General features: G+C 46.0%; 1 protein-coding gene across 3 annotated transcripts in view; it reads left to right on the top strand.

The window, feature by feature from the left end:
* MAD1L1 (mitotic arrest deficient 1 like 1) overlaps positions 1-24,543 on the top strand; it is a 348,897-nt gene that overhangs the window by 207,032 nt on the left and 117,322 nt on the right. For all 3 annotated transcript variants that reach the window (XM_082772513.1, XM_082772514.1, XM_082772515.1), the window contains exon 16: positions 22,366-22,573. In XM_082772513.1, the coding sequence (XP_082628639.1) occupies positions 22,366-22,573 (208 nt within the window). The remainder of the gene's footprint in view (positions 1-22,365; positions 22,574-24,543) is intronic.

Below are 24,543 nucleotides of genomic sequence, written 5' to 3'. Positions count from 1 at the left end.
TAACATAAAGGCTGCTCTGCAAGAACGGTCTCCACAGAGATCCTCTCGTGTGCTTTTGGTCTTTTTCCAGTGGACACATTCTTTCTGTGCAATACTACCACGGTTGCAATCAGTAGTAATTACAGAAAATTTCTCATTTTTTATGGGTAAGGGGAAGTGAAAAGCTGTTGGCAAGGCAGTCTGTGTAGGGGAGCTCAGCTGTAGAACTGCTTTCCCTCTAGATCCTGAGTTGCTGTCCTCAAGGTTATTTCCTTAGGACTCAGGGATTGCTTACCGGGTTGGTATGTTCAGGGTGCAAGAAGAAGTTTTATTAGATATGCACAAGTTATGGTGAAGCAGCATGAGCACTGAAATACAGCATGTGGGTTTAATTACATGTACAGACATGTATTTGCACAGAAGTGTTAGGATGCATGCAGTGGTATCCATGTATATCCATGCTTTGAGAAGGGTGTGTGCAAAATAGGAAACTTTACCCAGATACTTTCAACAGAATCAGTTTGGAGTGGGATGAGAGGGACTGTAAAGGTGGCTGAATATAGAAGGAATAGGGAAGGAATTGTTCTTGGGATGAGAACGGACGGAGGGGGGAGGCTGGGTGCTTCCAAGGGGTGCTGCAACCATAGCAGCTGTCAGACTGTTCCCAGAAGGTTCATAAAAGCTCAAATGAAGGATGTGGCAATATCACATTCCTTGTGGTCCTGTTCGGGTGGGTGGTGGGGTGGAATAGTGACTGTGCAACATACAAAACAGTTTCCCTGGTGGAAATTAACTTCTAGGGCCAAGTTATTTGGGGACTGAAAGTACAAAGCCTTTTGGCTTTTCTACTTTCCCAGGGTCTCTGATATGCTCTGAGTAAGATGCTGCTGTTGGCACTGACCGTTCAGAAGCCAGACCCGCGTCTCACCTGGACAGTTCTGTGTGGACCATTCTCTCAAGCATCCCAGGGAAAAATACCAGATGTCCTACAAAACAGACCTACTGGTCGATTCACCAGCATATTCCTCCCGAGCCTTTGCCTTTCATCCTCTGCTGTCTCAGCTCCTTGGCTGTTCTGTTCAACTTAATGCTCTTTACTGATGTTGCATGCTTCCATGGGATCAAAAAGAGACCGAGCCCTTTTGATATGTGTGAAGGTTGGAGATGATGCCCTTCTGCTGATGTGTGCAATGATCGCTTGAAAACTTGCCACTGGGCTAGGTTCCTTCTGAAGTATTTATTTCTTGAGGCAGTCAGATCAAGATAATGTTGAATTCACTGCTTGGAGCAGTTAACTCAAAGCCCTTCAGAATCCAGTAGGTTGCCCCCATGGCCTTTCCTCGTATTGTTTCAGTTTATCCATAAATCTCTCTTACTCTTGTAAATTCTATACGAGGAGGTGACTCTCCCCATCTGAAAGGATTTCAGAGCTGCTTGAAGTCTGCTTGTACTGGCAGAAAAAAACAATTGAGCTTTGAGTTCGAACTGAGAGGCAGATAAGATCACCAGAAGATTTCCACAGCAAATGCAGAATACATTCTTCTCTAATGGATTCTTAGTGTGCTATCTGGCAAATAATTGAATTGCTTGGGGAAAAGGAAGAGGGGACTGGGTTGCTGCTGCTTTTCTTTTTTTTCTTTTTTTTTTTTTCACACTCCCAAATTTTATGAGGATAGAAAGTAAAAGGTAGCTTCTCTGCATGACCCAGGACGTCTGTCAGAGGCAGCAGAAGCTAATTAAAATGTCACATTTTTTGTTCCTGAGGGTGATGAGGTAGAAGGGACTGATCGCTTCCTTGGTTCTAGGGACTTTCTTGAGACTTTGCTTCCATCTCCTCACTGTGAAAGCAAGAAATTCACGCTTTGGGGGTAGGATTGAGGCCACTGGGTAAATCTGGCCTCTTTCTCTCACTGGAGTAAAGCAGGAGACAAATCCATTCCTGCTCTACTGCAATTACTGAGGCAGTCTCACTCCAGCTGGGCCATGCCAAGGATGCTGTTTCTGCCCAGTGTGGTCAGTGCTGCTGTACTCTGCGTGGCCAGACCAAGCGCTAGGAGGGGCTGGCAGTCAGTCCTTGGTCCTCCGGGAGGTTTGCCCAGCCTCTCCGTTTCAGTGCCTCACCATGTGAAGGGACAAAGCCAGGCATCCTCCTCCTCTTTGCTTCCTTCTGTTTAAAAGTCCTGAGTATGCCCTGGTAAGCCAAGGGAATGACGGGGAGAGATAATAACACAGCCTTTGGTATGTTCTTTGGAAACACTCAGATGGGAAAGAGGTGGTCCAAGCCCTGCAGCCTGCATCATTGAAAAACACAGAACAACAGCAAAAGGAGGAAAAAAAAAAAAAGAAAAAAAAAAGGATGATCATCAGGGAAATTGCTATAATGGTAAGATAATTAGAACACAGAATGATTAACATTAGTCAGTGTGCTGCGTTGGCAAGGACTGTGCAAGTTGACATAATAGGCCTCTTCCATATCAAACGTGTGGATTTTCAGCATTCAATTTAACACTTTCGTGTGACTTTAATAGAGTTTGCTGCTGAAACAGGCATGCGGTTCTCTGGCACTGTTGTTGGCTATTTTTGCTCTCCCATGGCTGGCCATTCAAAGGACTATCTTGCTGTCTTCTTGTGTCCACTGATTATTGAAGGACAAAAGCCATCCTCACCATGGAGTCTCTCCAGAAGTGAGCTACTAAGGTGTACTCCTTCAGTTGTACCTGTTGAAAACGAATCTCCCTAATAACAAGCAAACAAACAAGACACCAAAACAAGAATGAAAAAACAGTTGTGTGTCAACTCTACCTTGATGCTTGGAGAACCCCCCAGCAGCCCCCTACAGCAGCTTTTCCCTCCCTGTGCTTACACAGACACTGGCTGCCAGCTCTCAGCTGCTCTCGGTGTCGGGGTGCTCTCCTTAGCACAAGCTTGGCTTTTCCTCTGTGTGCTGCGGGGACCCAGATCCCCCAGCTGGCATCTCCTCCGTTACAGCCGATAAAACCCAACGGTGCTTTGTGGCAGAAGCTTTCCTGTCCTCAGTAGTGCTTTTTCTCTGTCTCAACCCCTTTTCTGAGTAGATAACAAACGTTTTTTCCTTAAAGAGTGGGAGAGAACACTGCCCAAATCCCCCCTTTGCCTTGGGCCCTCTGTTCCCTGCAGGAAAGGGACACTGGAAAGGAATTGCAGTCATGCAGCTGTGTAATGAATGCATAAAGAGTATTTTATGTGGTTTGTATTTTGTGGATTATTTTTCTGTCCTTCTGACCCCACCTCAGATGCAATTCCTGCGCTTTATCTGTTCCTTTGGGTTGGGCAGTCAGCAGATACAATCGAGGCCTGTTGGGATGCAGCGATCCGGCATACAGAGCAGCCGCGTTGGGACCGAGGAGCCAGGACTAATGGGGAACAAAGCTGGCAGCAGAAGACAGAGAAATATGGCAGAACAGCATTCATTAGGGATCAGATTCAATAACTGTAAAACGATAAGTTTATGATCAAAGTCTTACTTGAAGCATTTTAATGACACAGTTGTTTAATCCATTTAAAGCAGATAGATAAGGAGTTAAGTGAAATCTACAGCAGGCGTCTTTCTGAGCTGTTTATGAACCTGTTACAGGCTGCAGATCGCTGTGAAAGGCACAGGATGGATGGCTGCTGTAGCAGCTGAATAAAACATAATGGGCTACCAGTCTTTATATGCTGATTTACATATGAGGTCAGTAAAACTTAACGCAAAGGCTTGTGGTTTGTCTTAGGAGCACACGTGGTTCCTCAGCTATTTTTAACGTGTGTGTTACTAGCAAGAGGATGGATGAGGGAAAGGGCAGAATTATTTTCAAACCATTCTGTGCCAGGACATTTAATTCCCAGTGGGTGGATGTCCTCTGGAAGCAGCAGCAGCACAGGCTGCTGTAGTGACAGGGCTGAAATGGGCTCTGGCACTTCAAGCCCCGTGTCATCTGCCATGGGAATTACACATCTGAGAAAGCTCAGGGGGTCAGGGGAGCACACAAGTTCTTTCTCATTTTTTCCTTCCATTGCTGGACTTGGGCCACCTTCCGTCCCTCACCTCGCGTCTCTCCTCGGTGAGTTAACCTCCTTCCTGGCTTTTCTTGCCAAGCATTAAAACTCGGATAGCACTTCGCTGGGCGTGCTGGTGGAGCAGGGATCTGTCTTTGTAGCTGTTAGCCACCTGGCCATTAGGAATCACCTGGTGCCAATTACAGCAGGAGTGCTGCGTGCCTGTCTGGAGGCTGTACCTCTTTCTATTTCTCAAGTACTCCTTCTCCCCTTTAATACTCCTCTCCCAGCAAACACACTCCCGGGTTTGTGACGTACCCAACAGGTCCCACGTCCCGCGTACTCCCCCAGCAAAGGAGTCCTTTCCGCTCGTTAAACGCTTGGTCTCCGTGCACAGCCTTTTCACAGCTGTAGAGAAGCAAGCAGAGGGGGCTCTTTCTCTACTCATGGCTCAGGGCTGGCCGAGCTGCTGGAAGCAAAGTAGTGGCTGCTGCTGCATTGTTCCAGGCAGTGTTACAGCTCCAGCTGTGCCTGATGCAGGCAGTGGCGGGGTTGGTATCAAGCTGGCAGGGAACAGGGAGAATTTCCAGGGGCTCCAGGCCATCCTGTTTTCTACCTGCACAGAAAGTGTTGCTGTCCTGCAGTGGTATTGATTAGTTTTAAAGTAGGGAGGTGATAAATGGACATTTCGGGTGGTTTGGGTAGATGTGACTGCAGTGGACGGAGTCGTTTAAATCGAGCCTGGAGTATCTTCACTTACCTCATGCTGGTTTTCTTGCTCATCCCAGGAGGAGGTGAGCTCACATCTAGCAGCAGAGCAGTCCCGTGGAGGGGCCTTCTCAGTCCTCTTCCCTCGCCCTTTGCACAGAAGCAGTCTCCATCCTTTTCCTCTGGTGTCTCTGCCCCAGCTGCCTCCTGCTGCTGCGCTTGTGGGGCTGCTGCTCAGAGCTGGGCTCAGGCTGAACGCTGCACAGCCCCTGCAGCGTGCCCCAGCAGCCAGACCAATTACAGGTTTTTAAGCAGCCTTGGGTCCACTGGCTGCACTATTTCCTGAGAGAGAGCAGGAGATGTTAGCAATCTCAGCTCTCTGTGGTGGGTGTGCAGCACGTGAGTAAGCAGCTTCTGCAGAACTTGGAGATAATTGCCCTGAAACTTCATCCCTTGTGCTGCCAAGGGGATGTGCAGCACCTTGGACGTGGCAGCCCCAGTGGCATGCTGTGGGTTTGAGGACACAGTGGAACAGAAACATTTTGGTGTTGAAAAAACAAATCCACCCGATTCTGTTACAGTTAAACTTGCCTGGACCCGAGCAGCTTTGGCACTTGTTGGGCCCAGCTGATTTATCCTTGCAGAAGTTGAGCTCTTGGGGCCACGTGCTCCTCCCGAGGGGGCTGCAAGCACCACCCAACCTGGTAACCCAGCATTTGCTGACCAGCTCACCTCGTAGAGCTATGCTCCTGATTTCCCTGGTTCTTTGCCTAGCGGAGCTGCTTTTTGAATAGGATAATATCTCATTTAACAGCTTTTGAGAGAAGCCAAAGCATTTGTGTGCGTTTTAACTTAATATGTAAGGTACAGAGCTGGTGTGACACATCAGTTCTTACAGCTGAATTCTTCCAGCATTCAGAAAACAAGTTGGAGTTTGCAGTTGGTAAGGATCCAGGCAGAATTTCTAAAATTGAACAGTATTCACAAGTTCAGCGTGGACAAGCACCTTGCTGATCCAGAGTAAGCAGGTATGTGCTGAGGAATTACAAAAGTCTGGGATTTTTATATTTTCCATATAGAGAGACAGCCATGTTATGGCCTCCTGGAAGGTTTTTTAATGTGAATTAGAATTACTAGCATTAGCTAGGAAGTGGTTTGGGGGGGTGCTGGAATTGGGGATTAGTGGGCTGGGTTTGTCTATTACAGAAGCCCACTTTGCAGCTGACAGCTGAAGTTGGCTCTCAGTGTGCCGGCTTGTGCTGCTTGAGGTGCTTCCTGAGGGCAGGACCATCAGTATTTATACATCAAAATCTCTGCTTGATGGGCAGGTGTGTTATTGTTCCCATAGTACATGCGTGCTAGGTGAGAAATAATCTGAGATTACCGGGGTAAATGATGTTTGTTCAAGCTGTTTGCTTGCCAGTTCCAGTCCCGCTCTGCAATCCTTCAGGTGCCTCCTTGTCTCAACAAAACGAGATGACAGATGATGCCTTCAGAGGGCAGCTGTGGAAGATGGATGGGTGACGTGACTGGCAGCAGGGTGTGAGATGGGAACATTAAAAGTAGTCTATTAAAGCTCTGGCAGCAGAAAGCAGCAGCTGAACATGTATGCAGAATGTTTATTTGACAATGAACCTGTACACACATGGTTAGAAGACGGATATATGTGGAGATGTTTGTGTTCAGTTACTTCTTTTCCTGAGCTTTCACATCTCAGATTTAGGTTTCTCTCTTCACCATCTCCCAGGGAAAGCAGAAGTGCTTAAACTAATGTCACTCCCTGTTTCAGAGCCCTGATACCAGCCTGTGGATGACTGCACTGCTGCGACGTTGCACATGTAGCCCTGGACAAGGCAAGTCACAGGCTGGCCTCTGGCAGAAGGAGGCCTTGTAGAAGCGTTGAGCCCGTTCACATCGCTGACGTTGCCTGTTCCATGAGACAGAGCACAAGGCTGCCTGCTGGGGAGCTGGGGAAGGATAAAGTGCCCAGCAGCAGTGAGCATTTCCAGTGCCTAAGGGACAACTCAGCGCTGTGGCAGGAGGAAGGAGACCTGCTGATTTAAAGCCTAATGGCCAGGAAAGGTGGCAGGTGACAAACCTGTTTCCACTACCTGATTTTGTTTGCACTCTAATCACCAAGTAACCCTTTTATGAAGCTTTATGTAGTGCTCCAATGAGCTGGCTTACTCTGTATGGATCAGCATGTGTGTGTTCAAGTTGTCGTTACAACTGTGAAAAAGAAATTTCCTTTAGGGAAAAAAAAAGCACAATCTCAGTGGCTGTATCTTAAGTGTCATTCTGCTTTTCCATCACCTGAGGATTTGAGTGGCTCTGCCAAACTGAATTACTAAAATGAACATAGATTTGAAAGTATTTTTATATTTAGAGGCATTTATTCCAATATAATTTCTCTCCAAATTAAAACTCTCCTTGAAAAAGATTAAACTGTCAGCGATAACATCGAGGTTCTTGTTATGTCTAAGAGGAATAAATGCTGAAGTTACAGAATTGTCTGGAGGCTTAGAAAGTAAGAGGGGGAATTAATAATGTGAGAGAATGGATGAAAGTGGTGAATAACACTTTTTTGAATTGGAGGAAGTAGAATGGGTTGAATTAAGAGGTTTATGGCCAAAAAGAGTACCCATTTAGACTGATTTGCTGTATAATGTAAAAAAATAGTTTGACTTAGAGAAATCTTCATGCAGTAACTTGTGGTTGCTCGACAGCCTGTTTTTAATAAGGCATCAAATATTGATTTAAAGATACTAAGCAACAGACATTGTATAGGTTTACCTGGCTAGCCATCCCTATTAAAAGTATGTGTTCTTTTCAGTTCACTGACTTCAGCGTGAGCTATTGGGTTTTTGCTTTGCTTTTGTTTGCTAGATTAAAGAACCATCTAGTATCAGATATCCACTAAAGACCTTGATCAAATTGCTTCAGCCTTCTCTATAGTAAATGAAATAGTTTGATTTCCATTCATTTCTCATTGTAAGGCGTGTTTTTCAGATCATGAATCATTCATGGAAATCTTCTCACAACTTTCCTTAATTTTCAACAACCCTCTTATGCTGCAGGCACACCTCACCTGGATGCATTATCGCTCTAGTGGTCTCATCAATGCTATATTCAGAGACAATATTGTTTCTCTGGCCCTACTCAATTTTCTCCATAAGTACATAAAGACTCTTGCTAGTACCCTTTTTTTCCCCCACAGCATTAAATTGGAGGTAACCCTTAGTTATTAACCGTGGCCAAGAACCCTCCACACAGCATTGTCTTCAGAAAGTACCGGCTGTATTGTGTGCGTGAGACGAGAATCTGTGCTTTGGGATGGCTCACGGTGTGTTTGAATTCGTGTAGAAAATTGTGCTGGGCGCAATCAGATTTCTAAGCTACCTTTGTGGGCTTTGTTGTTTCCGACAATTCTCCCTTTGTGTTATCTGCATGTTTTACTAAGGATTTATTATTTTCTTACGTATCCTAGAGAATGTGTGCCGCATACTATTGGTGAAAGAAGCAATTCTTATTGGAAGTGACTGGAAAATGTCACTGTTAGTTCATCAGTTCTTGCTCCATTTCAAAACTGTTGTAGTCTTACTTTGCATCCTGCTAGTTTTAAAAGAAAATGTGTTTCTGATACCGAGGCAAATATCGTATAGGATTCCTATTCTGTTATGTCAACACAGTTATCTTAATTAACTAGACTTGAAATCTCTTCAAGTGTATTTGACAAGACCTGTTTTCCATGAAATTGTGTTACCTGCTTTTTCTGATCTTTTAATGGAGTTATGTATCAGTCCTGTCTTGTGAGTTAAGGGGATTCAATTTGTTGCATTTTAGAAGCTTCATGAAAAGTGAGCGAGGAAGCAGATAACTTGATCTATATGAGGCTAGCTGCTTAATCTCATTTTTCAGTCTTCACAGTCTATTCACCAGCCAGTGCTGTCTCATTCTGACTGTAGCAAATGTGAAATGTGCGGATCGATACTGCCAATGAGTGATTAGTGATTTGCAAACGTCAGTAAGTGAATTCATCTGATTCGGGTTTTAAGTTCGAGAAGAAAGTAGGGAAGTAGTGATCGAGTGGACTGAAATAATGGAAACAGATATTTCCTCTCAAGTGAAATGTAAACATTGTTGAGCTCTGTTAAGCAAGAAGATGGTAGAGATTTGTACTCCTTTCACAGTGATTAGAGAAAATAATATTTTTTTTCTTCTGAAATCACCAACATCAAATGTGCTTTTCCCTTATCATCTCTCTTATCTTTTTTTTTGTTGGCTGTTGACCTGCTGGAGGATAGAAGTGTATAAATTCATGCAAGTAAGATTTCTTATCATTTTTCTTGAGGCCACTTATTACTGGTTTGGGTAGATAAATTCAGAGGTGCTCATTCACTATTCAGTCTCGGTTTCAGGCAGGAGCTCCTTGGTTTGTGCCAATACATCCCATACGCATCAAAGACCATCAAGGGTTCTGCCCGTGACAGCAACTCGGAACGAATGCCTTTAATCTCCTTAGAGAGCCTGCGTACTTCTGAAGATTGCAACTGAAGTAATAGTAATTTGGAAGAATTAAAACCGCATTAAAAACAGACCAGTGACTAAAATATGAAAAATGGCCAGAAAAGCACGGCAAAAGCCTAACCCAGGAAAAATGCCTTCCTCCACAGCAAATGTGCTTTGACCCCTGGGAAGTTGTGTGCTTAAAGATGCCATCCAAGAAAGGGTAGTTAGTGAAGGATGGAAATACTGTCTTTCAGCTTTGCTCAGTTTAAGTTGAAAAGATGATACCTTCTTAACTGCAGCCAGTCTGTGTTTCTGGGTTATTCCTATATTTTCTGATTAAAACTTAATAGGAGAGAAATAACTAGCAGTGCCGGAGCACGTGGGATAGCTGCTGTAGGGCTGAGCTGTCCTGTCTTCTGGTGGTTTGCTACACAAAGGCTGAAGAGAACTGGTTTCCCCGTGGGAAGCACCAGAAAAATACAATTTCTCTTAATTCACAATTTTCTTTCATAAAAATGTTCTGATTCATAGTGATGGAGGAGAGTGGTGATAAAAACAAGGCCTGAATTTTGTATTGCAGGAAGTGCCGTGCTTTGAATGAGGCTTTTGTAGGGCCTTAACAGTTTATGGGTTGACCTGGCAGTCGTAACTCTGGGAAAACCTGGCAGTAAAACTTGAAATCATTGCCCCTCCACGTCTCCAGTCCATTAGCATGGTGAAGTAAAACCGGTGAAATAAAATCAAGCAGGGGACAGGACAGCTGTATGTCAGACCGTTAAGGCATCCACTGGGGTCCGGACAGTTTAGTGTCTACCAAGTATCTCTCAGGATAGATTTAAAATTGGTTTTGGCTCAGCTTTGTAGCAGTCTAAGCCTGAATAAAGATGATGCATGGCTGGAGATGAATTGATGCAAGGCAGGGTTAGCAAGGTGACAGTCGTTCTGCTAATGGACTGGTGATCCCAGTGTTACGTTCCTAAGCCTTTTCCCATCTCTCTGGTTCAAACTGCATTTAAGAAGAAATGGATGAACAGTAGCTGAAGCCTTGCTGGCAGCCAAGAAGTATTTTTCCCCCAGTGGAAGCCAAGGAAGTGTGTTTTAGCAGATGGTTGTACTGATCGAAGCCCCCCACGTGGACAGTCTCGCCCAGCACGTGCTGTGTTCAGGCACGAGATGCTGGGGGGATGTAGCTGATGTTGCTGGTAAAGGTGTAATGTCAATCACACTCCTAGCCTCGTGTCGGGACTGGTTCTCTCTCTGCCATGGGAGTAGAAGGGCAGAAACCAGCTTCACTGTGAGGCATTTCTCTGGGGGCAAGGCGAGGTGGATCCCTTGTGCTGGCCGCTCCTCCTCACCCTCTGCATTCAGACCCCTCCCAACATCGGAGCCCAGTTAATCCCCCCTGCAGGCCCAGAAATTTATTCACCTCTGGAGACTCTCCAGGTCTCAGCAGCACAGCGGGTAAACCAAAAACAAGTTACCAGCTCTTACTTTCTCGGGCCGTGCGTAACTAGTGAGGAGTATTGATTCAGTTTTGATGTGAGGTAGTCTATAAATATGCATGAGGATTTAGGGTTATTTAACTGTGCTTTTTAATTCTCCTTGCATTGCTGACTCTTCTAGTCGAAGGTTTCTTTGTATGCACAGCAAGCTGCTCTGTGACAGCCCTGTTCTTGCTGGCTGGGACCTCTCTAATGTTTGTTAATCCTAATTCTGTAGAAACCTCTAATGTTCAAGGAATAAAAGGACACAAAGCGGCTCGCTTCGGTGTGGGGACCAAGGGAACAGAGTCCAGCTCCCTGTGGAACTGGGTAGGGAAACCTGGGACCAAAAGGCAAGGAGGAAGGAAATGGAGGAGACCTTCCCATGCTCCTGGAGAGGAGGAAGAGAGCTCGTTTTGTCAGGGTTCCTACAATTTATTTAATAAAGACAGTAACCTGACCAGTGGTGAAAAGGGAAGGAAAAGCTAACATTTGCCCTGAGGAGCTGGAAGTGAATATACCCTCTAAATCGATATTTGGGTGTTTCAGATACTCTGGTCTCTTACTTGAGAGAGAACAGAGCAAATAAAAGAGGGTGCTGCATATTCAACACGTTCAACTGAAACCATAGCGACTCTTCCTGGTGAATAATGTAGGTACTACATGGAGAATTAAGACAGGTACTTGCATGTGCGGGTGTCTTTGAGATGTTGGAAGCTCCCTCCCTTCTCTCCCTACAAAACTACCTGATACCAGAAACATTTCTTTGTGGTACCTGGTCAGACATCCAGGGGGTGTTGGGGAAGATCAGCTCTCCCCAGGGGAAGCTATGTGAAGACCAACACCGCATCACTGAGAAGTGAAGGGGACAAAACCCTAACAATTCTTCCCTAACTTTCCTTCCCTTTGATGTGTAGCAGGGATGTGTTTTGTTTTGTTTTCCTCGTTTTTATCTTCTGCTTGGCCGAAGCAGGAGGAAGGTGGGTGGCAACGGCCGCTCACAGCGAGAGGCTGCGGTGGAGCTTGTGTAACCTGGAGCACCTCCACTGTAAAACTCACTCAGATGCTGACCGACTGCTCAGAGAGCCTGTCAGAAATGACTCCTCCGACCCATTTGCATCTGTCAGAGTTTCTGTGTGATGTGAAAGGGAACTTGACTCACTCTTCAAGCAGAGTGGTGTCCAGCTCGAGGCAGGGAGCCTGCTGATGACAGCGGGCAGCTCTGCCCCGCGTGCACGACGAGGGTGGGCGTTCAGCCACCAAAAGGCAGTGAAGCTGCTCCAGGTTTGCCTCATACCCTGTCAGGTCTGAGTTATGCATGCAAGGCCATATAGCTGTACTTCTATATGCTCTGCATTACAGGATCAGAGCGTCCCGGTCTGCTTGAAGCTCGTGGGAAGTTTCAGTGTTGCTGTTAATGCTCTCGTGGCTAACTTCATCAGCCAACGTGGGGAACATGTGTTTCCTGTACAGATGAGCAACGTGATTGACAGCTCTCCTTGTCACTTGCTGCTCAGGTTGGATGTGCTCAGCTGAACTTTGGTACATCCTGCATCAGATCATGGAGGTGGTGGCTTCCTGCACCACTGTTGTTTGTTTATGTTTCTTTTAATATAAGATACTCTTAAAAAATACCCATGGAGGTTTTGCTCTTTCATAGTTAGGTATAGTAACTAGAAAATCTTATTACACTGTAGTTTGGCTTTCCTTTAAAAAGACTTCATGTCTTGAAAGAGGAACCTCAGGTATCATACTCCACTCTGACTCTTCCCTTCCTCTTTGAATAAGGAGGATCCTGGGCTAGCACAGCGGATTTGTGCTGCTTTTCTTCTCTGTGATCTCCCCTTGAAATCCCATCTGAATTCATTCCAAAGTAGAGCTTTACAAGGAAACACAGAATTACCGAGACATTAAAGTGCGATTTATAGAGCATTGTTGGGAGGGAAAGCTTTGATTGGTGAATATCTGGATTGCAGTCAATGCTACAAAAAAACGTACTTCAAATGTCTTCTATCTTTCTGGTCTATTTGTACAGTATCTGTATGTGCACGTTGCATGCACAATAAGAAAACAGAGCAGCAAAGTAGTATTTTTTTTTTCACTGTATACTCCTCCGGAAAAACCAGGCTTGGTCTGGCATTTCTCAACAGTGTAATGCTGTTCTCAACCAACGGTGACTTCGTTTGTATGGCAAAGTTGATAAAATATTTTTTTTTGAAATTCACATCTAGGAGAACCATCATTTCTCGCTGTGAAGTTAATTCTTACCTCTGAAAAAGAATTTTTAAAACTCAAACCGTTAGCTCTTTGGGGCTGTTTTCTGAATCAAGATTTTTTTTGTTTCCCCAGTGTCTTTATCAGAGGTTTTTGAACCATCACAGGTCTCTGCATGCTACCAGAATATAAATAACAGCAACTTTTTATGGACTTTGTTCTCTGGAAAGACAGGAATCCGGGGCTTGAAAAAATTGGAGGAGAAGCCCTGAAATTCAAAGCTCTATCTAGGTGGTAACAGTGTCCTCAAATGGCCTGTGATTTTCTTCGATTTCAATAAAAGGAAGAGCTGCAAATGAAAGGGACACTGAATGTTTGAATGTATTTTTTTCTTCTCAATTATCCCAACTTCGTGTCACTCCATGTCTGGCTGGCCCAACTCTTAACCTTCTTGTCACGTTTATTTGCATCGCAGGCCTCATCCGAATGCCCTACTCCATGCAAATTGCAGTCTTGCATCCTCGGGGGGATATTGCGTTTGAAAGTGGGCATAAAGAAAAGATCTCCTTTTTAAAACTGTACCTGAAGGGCCTCAGCAGCACTGGCGAGACATTTTATTTTATTATTCGGATTGCAGCAGCGCCCGAAATGTGTTACATGTTGTACCACAAGGTATGGTTTGGTGTTAGAGTGGTGTGATTATGGCGATTAGAGCTTTTTGTCTGCAGTGCCTCCTAACTCCTACTGCCTCTCTGGCTCATTGCTAATTTTCTGTAGATGCTGCTGTAGAAGAGGGCCATAGGGAGGAATATCAATGAGTACATGTGTGGCAGGTCAGCTCAGAGGGGAAAAATGAAATGGTAGAGATCTTTGGGGAAGGAGCAGCCGATCCAGGTGTTGGAGGTGTTACTGATGGAGTGGGGAAGGTAATATTGGGGAAAAAAAGCTGGATAATCATTCATGGCACGGCATGTGAGGGAAAGGATCTGAAATCTGAGGTACTGGTGGGAGCTGTGGAAGAGTTATTGGGGGGCGAAGAAACCTAGGCCAGCCTATTAGAGATTATCCTCACCTCTTCTGTTCTGGGAATGGCCAACGTGGGTGTCCAGAAGGCCCCAGGAGAGCTGCCTGAAGCAAGGTGTATGGAGCAGAGGCCGCATTGTTGGGGCCGAAGAACAATCTTCGTGTTTTGGGGAAGAAGTAGCAGGAGCTGAACTACAAACTGCCTAAGACAAGGATGAAAAGGCTGCCCAAATGAAGTTCTGCTGCCCAAGTTGTCTGTGCTGCCGATACACACGCAGATGATGGAGAGAGAAAGGTGGGAAGGAAGGCAGGGTACCAGCACGAGACCTGGTGGGAACAAGCGAGTCCTTCCCCGACAAGCAGCACATTCAGGTTTTTTCCAGCTGTTTGTGATTTCGTGTGCCTGCCTTCTGGCAAAGCTCTGAGGAGCAGGTGGTGGTTGTTGCTTATTTGTTATCTTGCTTTGTCTCGTCTTTGCAATCCATTTTCGTGATTACAGCCCCTGTTCCGAGGGCTTTAAAGATCCCTTGCTGGAGTTATCTTGTGTGGCAGGGGGAGCGGGGCTGGTCAGCGTGCTGTGCTCGGTGCGCTGCGTGCACTGGGAATTCTGTGGGATGCTGTTTACTTTGGGTTTTACTCTAATCACTTTAACAAGCCTGAGCAAAGAAATGAAAAGAACAAACCCAAGAAACAGAATTTCCATTAAAATGGCATTTCCTGAGGAAGGATTAAGCTTTCTAAGACAGCCTCGTACCGTGTGGAGAAATGCATCCCGTATTTGTTCAAGGCAGTTGAGAATCCAAAATGGATTTTTATTTTTATTTTTTTTAAAGAAGCTGTTAAAAATAAAATAAAGCTAGGCCAGTTGAAGCTGCTCACCTGCATAGCCCAGCTGACTCTAGTTTAATAAGCAACTGCAAGAAGAGCGATGATTGCTGGGGAATTTGCATGTGCCTTTCAGGTGATAAATTCCAATTTTGCCTTCCCACTGTGTTTCTTTATTCTTCATCTTAGAGTAAAATTTCCCAGGGATATTGATGAAGGACTAAAACCAGATGATTCTCGATGTAAATGCTATACCATTAAGTATAAGCTACAAGATAAATGCGTTGAGGAGAGACTTCTAATGATTTGTGACTTCTCTGCTTTCATAATTCACTAAAAGCAGCAGAGTATTTATGGGCTGTGTGTGGAGCCCGCGTGTGTGTGGAGCTGTGTTTAGGAGCTGTGTTTACTCACAAATACCCCCTGTTTTCGGAAGAGTAAGGCAGTCATTGCAGAAACCTGCAGCTTTGGGTAGGGCAGGCATTTCTATTGCAGCTTGACCTGTGTCAGGCTCTGGTTTCAGGAGGAGGGCCTGAATCCAAGAAAAAGCTTTTGCAGGTCCCCAAAAGCAGCGTCAGCCCTTCTAGCAGCAGAAACTTGGATTTTGCAAGAATTTTCTAGCTGGATCCTGACTCAGTGAGAGACCAGCCAGAGGCCTCCAGTACCATTTTGTCAGAATATGAAGATGGGAGACAGTTTTGGGTGGCACAGGGCAAATAGTGTGGTAGATCTGGACACTGGGGGTTGTTTTTTTCTGGTTGTCTGCTGACTCCCCCACCTCATCACTGCCTTCTCTCAGGCTCGATGTCCCCTCCCCGCAGGGAGGTCGCTGCTGGGGTGGGAAGGTTGGGCAGAGCGTTGGCTGGGTTTGTGCTGCTCACGGTCACCAGTCACTGGTGTTACTGGGAAATGTCCCCAGGCATCCCCTGGCCTTTGTCTCCAAGCATCTCTCTGATCTCCAGCATTTTCCTTCACTTCCAGGGTTTTTCCTCCGGCCAGGAGTGTCCCCTTCTTTCTGAGACCAATTCTGGCCCTGGGAACCCCTCTTTTTGACCCCACCTTCTTTTCTGGAGCCCCAAGCCCCTGGTTTTCCCAAGCCCCTGGTTTTCCCGATCTAAATACTACGGCAGTGATTCTATCTTATTTCTCACTATTTTGGGAGGATACGGGACATGCCTTTTTCTTTTAGTCCAGAGTTTACCAAAGTTCAAAACCAGGCTGTACTGGCAGTGGGCAAGTAGCGGGCTGCTTCTTGAGAGCTCCCAAATTCAGCTTTGGAGATTCACTCCCCCATGCCCGTACCCCATTATCTGCTGCGTGTTAGCATGCACGAGCTGAGCTCCTTTTTGCCTGCGAGAGGTAGCAGATGGAAGCGAGTGCGTTCTCTGGCCAGTTGGATGCTTTTCAAACACTCCCCTCCACCACCTCTCCCATGGCTTATTTACATTTTTTTATCTGTATTTAAGAAACTTTCTCATCCATCTCCTCCAGCTAGATGTAGTCATTTGGGATGTTCTTCCAAGGTAACTATTGACCCATCACTCCTTTAAAGCTGATGCAATCCACTAATCCCCTTAGATTGTTTCTATTTACATTCGCCCGTATTGAATAATGCGTCCCAGCCCGGAAACGTCGAAGATTTTTCTTTTAAGACGTCAGCACGGAAACAAATTCCTTAGCTCAGAAAGCAGCAGCGTGTGCTGCTCGTATTTGGGTGGCGCTCAGTGTGTGCGAGAGGCGCACAAAGGAAGAAATGGTCCTTCCCTTGAAGAGCTTCCAGCCGACAGCCTTTTCTCAGCAGGGGCAAGCACAATCTGTTGCATTGCGAGCACGCAGCGATTAAACTCAGCTGTCCATATGCTGCACCAGAATTTATTGTACTGCTCGGAAAGCCTAATCTTTTAAGGTTGATAGACATCAAAGCTATGAAAAAATACGGCGCTTCACTGTGCATCAGCCTCATCTATGGGTTTGGAGAAATTTGCGTGCCCGTGCAGGAAACGGGAGGAGCCTCCGAGGATCAGAAGTCAGCTGAAAATCCTTGACAGTGCTTGCTGCTGGTGATGATCATTGCTTCCTTGGGATGCGGGAACTTCTCAGCTTTAATTTCATTAAGTGACGTTAGCCAGACGTATTCACAACAGCTGAGGTTATTCCCTTTGCCACCAGTTCCGCCATCGGATTAGCAATATCTGCCTTAGCTGAATAGATCTTAAGTGGAGTTATTAAGCACAGAAAGTTTTGTCAAATGTAAAGTAGGCGGTGTAGTTTTAGGTGCTTTATCCTTACCTGTGGGCCTGTGGAAGTGAAGGCTTTTGTAGCTCCTGGAGAAAGACATCTCTGAATTGAGACTGTGCAGTTTTCAAGCGATCATGAGGAGGGATGCCAGAAGAAGCTCAGCCCTTTTCAAGGTGCTGTCACCGGCAGCCTTCATTGTTCTTTCTAACAACTGCTCTTCTAAAGGAAAAGTTTCTGTTTTCTAGAGATTAAAGCAATCTCGTCCTCGCTCAGTGTTTCGTCACTTGACTGATTCTTCTCTAATGGGGAGATGACTTGGAAAGCTTTGGAGCTGTAATTCTAACATGGGCGCCAACATACCGTTTGCTGATGACATAGGTTTAGAAAATGACATGCAGCATCCAGACAATTCTCTCTTCTAGTTTTGTTTTCCAGACTGAGAGATGGAAGCAGGAGCAGAGTGGTAATATCTGACTTGACCATGTGCATCTGTTCCAGGTGGTAAATTGGTCCTGTTGCAAGTTCCTTTTTTCAATGATCTTTTAGTTTCTATGGTCTTTTAGTCAGGAAGTTTATTGATAGCCACAGTCTCAATAAATTGTTGTTCCACGTCCCAGGGTGTGCCTGGAGCATACTTCATTAAGACAGTATTTGTGTTGCATCTGTGGTGGCTGTCTCCCATGTCTACGCAGTCGGGACACAACTGGTGGGCTGGTAATTCCTTCTCAGTGGTCAATGGGAAAGTTTCTCTTGCGTGTGTCCTAGGGGCACGTGGCTGGAAGGCTAAGGATGATGCCAGACCATTATTTCACAAATCGGAGAACATACTAACGTGGAGTCAACAAATCTTCTTTGCAAAATGTCCAGCGCCCTTCTGAGAGCACAAAAATGTTTTTGCTGCCTTAAGCACCAAATCAGCTAGTTAGCATCTTACTTTCCAGGAATGAATAATTCACTGTACTGCTAAGTGTCAACCAGACTTGGTTGCAATCAATCAAGGTATTTATTGCTTCCTTCTAAATTGAAGCTCTGTGTACATTTTTCTGACAAATCTGAATTACTGGCTCAGTGTTATTCCTTGAAGGAAGAATCAATGAATGCCAGCAGTTCTCTCTACTTCAAGTTATTTTCTCTTCTCCATCTCTACAGTTGCCAAATTTTAAAGTATTGGGAAAAACAGGGGTAAAGAGTGGGCTTTGCAGGGAAGCCAGCAGTACTGTGTCACCTTTGCTCTCGGAGAACTGGCCGTCATGTGCTGATGAGCAGAACAGTCTACAGAGGTGTCTGCTGAACGAGCCAGGGACAGGATGGTGGTTTAGTGTGTTGTTTTTTTTTTTTTTTTTTTTTTCCCAACAAAGTGTTTGTCTACAGGTCATGTATTGGTTCTGTTCCCCAAATGCCTCATGTTTAGAGGAGGTCATCTTAAACGTAAGTGGATTTGGCTGATTTTGACATTGAGGCCAAAGTTCCAAACTCGGAGCACGCTTTTCACACTTCCTGGAAAAAAATGAGATACATTGCAGGTTGGTGCGAGATGCTTGTTAACTCTGACAAGCGATACCTCCTTGCCTGTGTTAGGTTAGAGCAGAAGCAGCATCTGGAGCTGCTCCTGGGCAGTCGCTTGGGGATTTTCAGCTCCTGTTCAAAGAGCCTGGTGCGTGGCAGAGTCCCTTCTGCACAGCGCCTTTCAAATGCCACTCTTTGTTCTTCCTCATCAGTGGCCCTAGATTAGAAATGGTTTTCTGAACAGGCAAGTCTCATTTAGTTCTTCTCTCCCAGTGCCAGAGACACCATTTTCCAGGCTCCCACTGCAGAGCTGAAGGCACAAAATTCGGATCGGTAAGACTAATTTATTGTGGGGGGAAGAACAGTTGACAGAAAACCAGCAATTTACGTTTTTCAGAGCTAAAGGGGTCTGGGAGGAGGAGGAGGTTTGCTTTCTTCGGTTCCTGGTTTCTTACCAGCATTAAAGTTTCATTTCCTTCAAATAGTAGTGAGATTGTGATGCTGCTTTCAGTCTGTTATATCTAGCATTTTCCAGCCCTGAGTGTTCCTGGAGCAAACCTAATTCACTTCCCACCGTTGGAAATGCAGAGAAACACTCCAAATGATAGAAGCTGTGGTGCTGTATTGCTGCCTGGCACCACGTACACATGCATCTAATCCCTTTCACCTGAAATTGGCTCCAGTGTGTGCTGCTTCCATGCAAAGCTTCCTGTGTTTGGTTGAAGATCTGTATGATGCAGGAATTTACCCAGAGACTTCAGGAATGCTGTTTGGTGCATCTGTGCAAGGCAGCAGGATGGCCTGGTGGCTATGGGCATCATCTAAAAGTTAGGTTTCCTTTTCATTTCTGCCGCGGTGATGCTAAAGGGCCTCGAACTGGAGGTTGCATCTGTCTGTACCTCTCCTCCCCTCACACGTGGCATTTTCAGGCTGTTGTCTGTTTTTGTGTTTTCGGATCGTAATCTCTTGTAGGGTTTGCACAGTGCCCATCGCACTGGGATCTCCGTCTCTTAGTTTCTTTAGGCATTACTATAAAATAAACCAGCAGCACTAATACTTTAGCTGTAGGGAGAAATGTGCTGGTTTGATCTGTGCTGTGGAGAATAAAGAGAAAGCTACTGCCCCAGCCCGAAATGTGAGCAGCATAGCAAATATATTAGTGATCTCCCAGAAATGTTAAATGAGATGCATTGTACCACAGCCCTCAGATACAGCCTTCGTATCACAGCGAGTTTCTGAGAGATTTGCCTGTCTCGTGGAGCTCTGGCAGTGGAGCTTCAGACTGACGTGCTCAGGAAGCCTGGTGAGCCCTGAAAATAAGGCTGAGTTTTAGCGCTGAGCTTTCGAGCATGATTTTGGAAGGGTGCACGTTATAAAAGGAGAGAATAAATAGGCTGAAGAAGCTCTAAAAGACAAAGCACTGCAGCTTCTTGGCAGCACTTCACAGAAAGGCCAGGGAGATATTTTAAAAGAGAAGCGAAGCAGCAAAACAGACTAACGCCGCCTGCGTTAAAGCGGTCCCGGCACGGACGGGGGCAGCAATCTCCAGGTTTGTATGGTTTCCCTCCCCACTCGGATCCTGCTGGTGTCCTGTGCCTTTCCATTACGTGTGAGCTTCTGCAGTGATGGTGCAGTACGAAATCGCAGGCACAAGCCAAGGCGTGATCTCTGCCTGACATTGGTGCAGCCTCGCTCCGTGGCTCTGCCTGGAAGAGCATCCTTTTGCCAGCTGCTGCAAACAGCAAACTTTGGGTCTGGCTCCCTTCTCTGGGAAGGCAAACAGGAGGCCCAGAGCTCCCCGACCATCCTGCTGCCTCGCTACAGGAGCGGGAGGGGAGAGGAGCCCCAAATGCAAATAGCACCAGAAGTTAGCCCGCCGGCTGCAGAGACAGGTTTGTAAATGCCAGGGTGTTGCTGGGGAGAATAAATCTAACGAGCTGGTGTTTCAGCTGCCTTCATGCGCCTTCTGTTAGACATCGGACTGCTGCGTGGGGTCCCAGTCCTTCAGTTCCCATCTCAACACCTCCTGGCCGAAGCTGCCAGTGGGGGTGTTTCTTCCCCTGGTCCTACCGGCCTCTTTGTCTCCCTCTCCCCATGGAGATGAGCTTGCAAAGTCCCATTGCCGTGTGCCCAGAGCACTGCTGCTGCCCTCCCAGACGTTCCTGCAGGTCTCCTGGGCGCTGTGGTGCCTCGGGTGGCAGGAGGGGATGTGTCACTGCCAGGTATGTGACAGAGGGCACCAAGACCTCGTGCTCTGATGGTGGGGGACACACAGCTGGAAGGGGCACCCCAGTGCTTCTGTGGTGAGTTCCTTGGGGTCACGCAGCCCTTTGGGGGGGGGGTTCTGAGTCCTTCCATGTCAGGGGGTTCCTCCCATCTTGCTCTTGGCCTGGGATGTAAAGATCAGGTCTCCCTTTTCCTTTTTTAAACAGTACTCACACAGTGAAATGGTGACCCTCTCTTTGCCCCGACAAATGTGGTTGCCTTGGTTTCCCCCAAAAGCACCATATCGGTGGCTAACAGTACAGTTATGAAGGATACCAACACCTCACTTCTGTGTCTTTGTCTGGGAACCACAGCCCTGATACACCCGTGGGTTTCCAGGTACATTGATGCTTTCCATATAAGTCATGCTGGAGCTTGAGGTTTCAGGTTGTGCAGAGGATTAAAGGATGGTTTTGGTGGCAGAATCTCACACTCGCCAGCACGTGGATCCCATGCTCTTGGCATCAAATCCCTTTTAGAACCAGAGCTGTGCCTGCTGCCAGCCTGCGAGGCCGCGAGCTTCCGAAGTTCTCTCCCTGCTGTGGCCGGAGGTGCTTTAAAATATCAGGATGGAGTCACTTGGGTGTCTGCAAGAGACATTTGTTAATAGGGTCTTCTGGGGTGTCTCACCAGCAGTATGCAGGATGAAGCTGCTCAATCTCTTCTTTAGTTTGCCTTCCCTTCCCCCAAGTTTAAATTTCTAGTACATCTTTAATGAAAATTAAATGATAAAATTGGGATAATGACTACTTCGCGCTGCTCTTGAGGGTTAATTAATGTTTGTAAAATCACTTTAGGTCCTGAGATTTAATTGAAGGAAAAATATTACCATATAAAATGCCATTTTATACAGGCAGTGCTATAGGGTTTCAGCTGGGCAGAGTGCTGTGGAAGCCAGGCTTAGTACATGCTTTACTACTTTTATGGTTGTGAGGCTTCCTGTAGTTGATATGAAAATTATCTCTCTGAAATCACAAATGTAACATCAGTGTTTTCCTCTCACTTTGGAAGAATATTAATTTGCTATCTTAGGACTTGACTGACTATTTAAGCTGCTATAAATACAGCTAACCTCTGAGAAAAAAGTATAAAATGAAATATCTGTTCGCTTGCTTGGGATGAGCTGATACAACTTGCTAATGACTCCAGCACCGGAGTCATGCGGACATGGCTGCCTCATACTGGTAATAAATTAGGCTGGTATCGGGTGTCCTGCTGTAATTTAACTATGCATTTGTGTGTTCCTTGTAATCTCCTACTACCAAGAGATGTAAAACACAGCTATAAAACTTCATTTCTGGAGTTAAATTTAACAATGGAGGTGTCAGCCAAGGAGCAAGCTCTGCTGAGCATTTTTTTGATGTGTTTTTTTTTTTTTTCTTTCCTTTTTCTTTTTTTTTTTTTTCTTTTTTTTGGGTAACAGGAGGAGGAGAAGCAATCCTGGGTTCAGCTGATTTGAGCTGTTGGAATAAAAAATTGCTGCATAAACGTCCATTTTTTCTGCTGTAACATTTTTTGTCTTCGTGCAAAGGGTGGTAGCTGGGTGGACATGGAGTTTGGATCAGTTACTCAGTTTGCTTTTGCTGTTTCTGCCATGCAGGGTGACTATGACCCCAGCAAAACCAAAGTTCTTCATTTCAGCATGAACCCGGCGAGCCTGGCCAAGCAGCAGCGCAAGGAGGAGCAGCAGCAACTCCAGGAGGAATGTGAAAGGCTGAGGGAGCTGGTGAGGGTGCTCGAAGGAGGCGGCTCCATCCATGGGAATCTGGAAGGAGTCGGGAGTTTTCAGTCACCACAAGAAATTGCAGGTAGGCTGCTGGCTTCTTGTCATCAAGATGCACTTATCCCTCCGTACTGCCAGAGAAACCGACTGCAGAAGCAGATGGAGGCATTGCAGACAGCGTGCGTGCTGGAAGGGTTATGAGGAAAATGTAGAAAAGCTGGGCTGATGCAGGAAAGCAAGTGCGTGGTAGCAGTCCAATTTGGTACCAGTTTGGTACCGAGGGCAGGTGGTAAGGATAAGTAGTAATAAACCATATCATTTGCTGATGATAAATGAAATACCAATACAGCAACCTTCACAGGCTGGTGCTGCCAGTAGAGTGAAAGGAAATATTTCCTGCCTTTCAGGGCTGCTTTAGCCCTTGAGGTAGCACAAACAGCAGGAAATAACTTTCATAGCTGCAGGGAAGCAAGTGGTTGAAATCTTTTCAGACCTGGCTTAAAACAAATTAATATTGTTTATCAGTGTATATGTGCCCCATTAATCACAGCTACATTCAATACTGCATGAAGATAGAGTACATCTTTCATTGAGCTAAATACATTTCACAGAATGTGTGGCTCTCCTCCAGTACAGCCTTTCTTCCCTTCGCATGCGTACGTGAGGCTTTTTAGTACAGTAACCCCAAAGTCAACAACTCCAGACGTGCTCTCAGACTCTGTAAATCAAGGTAAGAATATCAAAAAATGTGACCCATCACCTACAACACAGCGAGGCGACCAGGCAGAGTCGAGTTGTGCTTCAGTGCCCAAGAGACCTTCCTGCTGTAATTCTCTCACATGTAGTTTACCCTCAAAACAGTTTTGTTAGAGAAGAGAAAAATAAGAGAAAGCTGAAGAGTTGTGTGGAGCTAACCTGTTGTGCTCCAGCAGCATGTAGGTGGGCAGCGTCCAGAGGTCAGGGCTCTCCCTCGGATGTGGCCAAGAGGGCAGAGCTTTCCTCTCAAGCCACGTGTGCCAGAAACTTGAGACTCACAAAATGGCAGAGCCCTTGTTTGACGAAAATCCACAGAAAAAAAAAAAACATCTTTCACTGTAATGGCACTGAAATTCTCTGAAAGTAGCTTTCTTGTTTTTCCATCGCTCAAACAGAAGTACTTTATTACTGCTAAGAATGTGTTTGTTCCAGCGTCTCATGGTGGATTATGGTACTACATAGCCTCAAAAATGGGATGGTGAGAAGTGTAGATGGGGTGGTTTATAAAATGAAGAGCTGATGGGATGCTAGAGGTGCACTGACAGTTTGTCACTGCTCTTAGTGGATGCTCCAGCAGGTGCAGAAGCATTAAACATTTCCCCAACGTTTAGGGAAGGCCGTCTTTGCCTGTAGGAGCTTCCAGCCCGAGATCCCGGTGGGACCCGAGCAGTTCTCAGGGACAGTGTTTACATTGCAATTTACATCTGAAATTCGCTGGTTTTTAAATTACAGTGGCTGCTGCTGCCCAGTGCCCTTGTCTGTCATTATACCCCCGAGCAGCCTGGCACATCTGATGCTGCAGAGGCACGCGGCTGACAGTGCCCCTGAAGCCCGGAGGGGAGAGTGACGGTCAGGGGCAGAGGAGTGCAGAGGTGAGGTCAGCTCCGTGTCTCTGCTGTTGATGAACGAGCCCCTGGGGTATCATCTACAGTAATTAGACCGTTTCTTCTTGGGGAGCGTGTTTCTCATGTGCGCCTCCTGTGATTTGTTACTCATAATTATTATTCCGCTGCCTTTCATGCAGTTGCTTTTAGCGGTTCGTGAGGCATTTCTGTGCTGGGATGTTACCAGGTTTTTCTTTAGCTTATAGGGGATGCATTTTTAAAGCTTCTTTCTCTTCTGCCTTTGATTCTGACAGGAAAACAAACAGCTCCCTGGGTTTCAGTGCGTTTCCAGCCTCTCGTCTACGCGGTGCTTTTTTACCTTTTGCCCCAGTCCTGTGCTACATCATTCTGACTTCTCTTCATCAACCCAGCTGGGAGAGAGCATCAGTTGCAGAGCCTGGCAGGGTCGGAAATA

This window comes from Aythya marila (assembly GCF_965140915.1).
Source record: "Aythya marila genome assembly, chromosome: 15".
Lineage (NCBI taxonomy): Eukaryota > Metazoa > Chordata > Aves > Anseriformes > Anatidae > Aythya > Aythya marila.
Note: the sequence above shows the minus strand (reverse complement) of the source record. Positions and strands in the feature narration are given on the sequence as shown.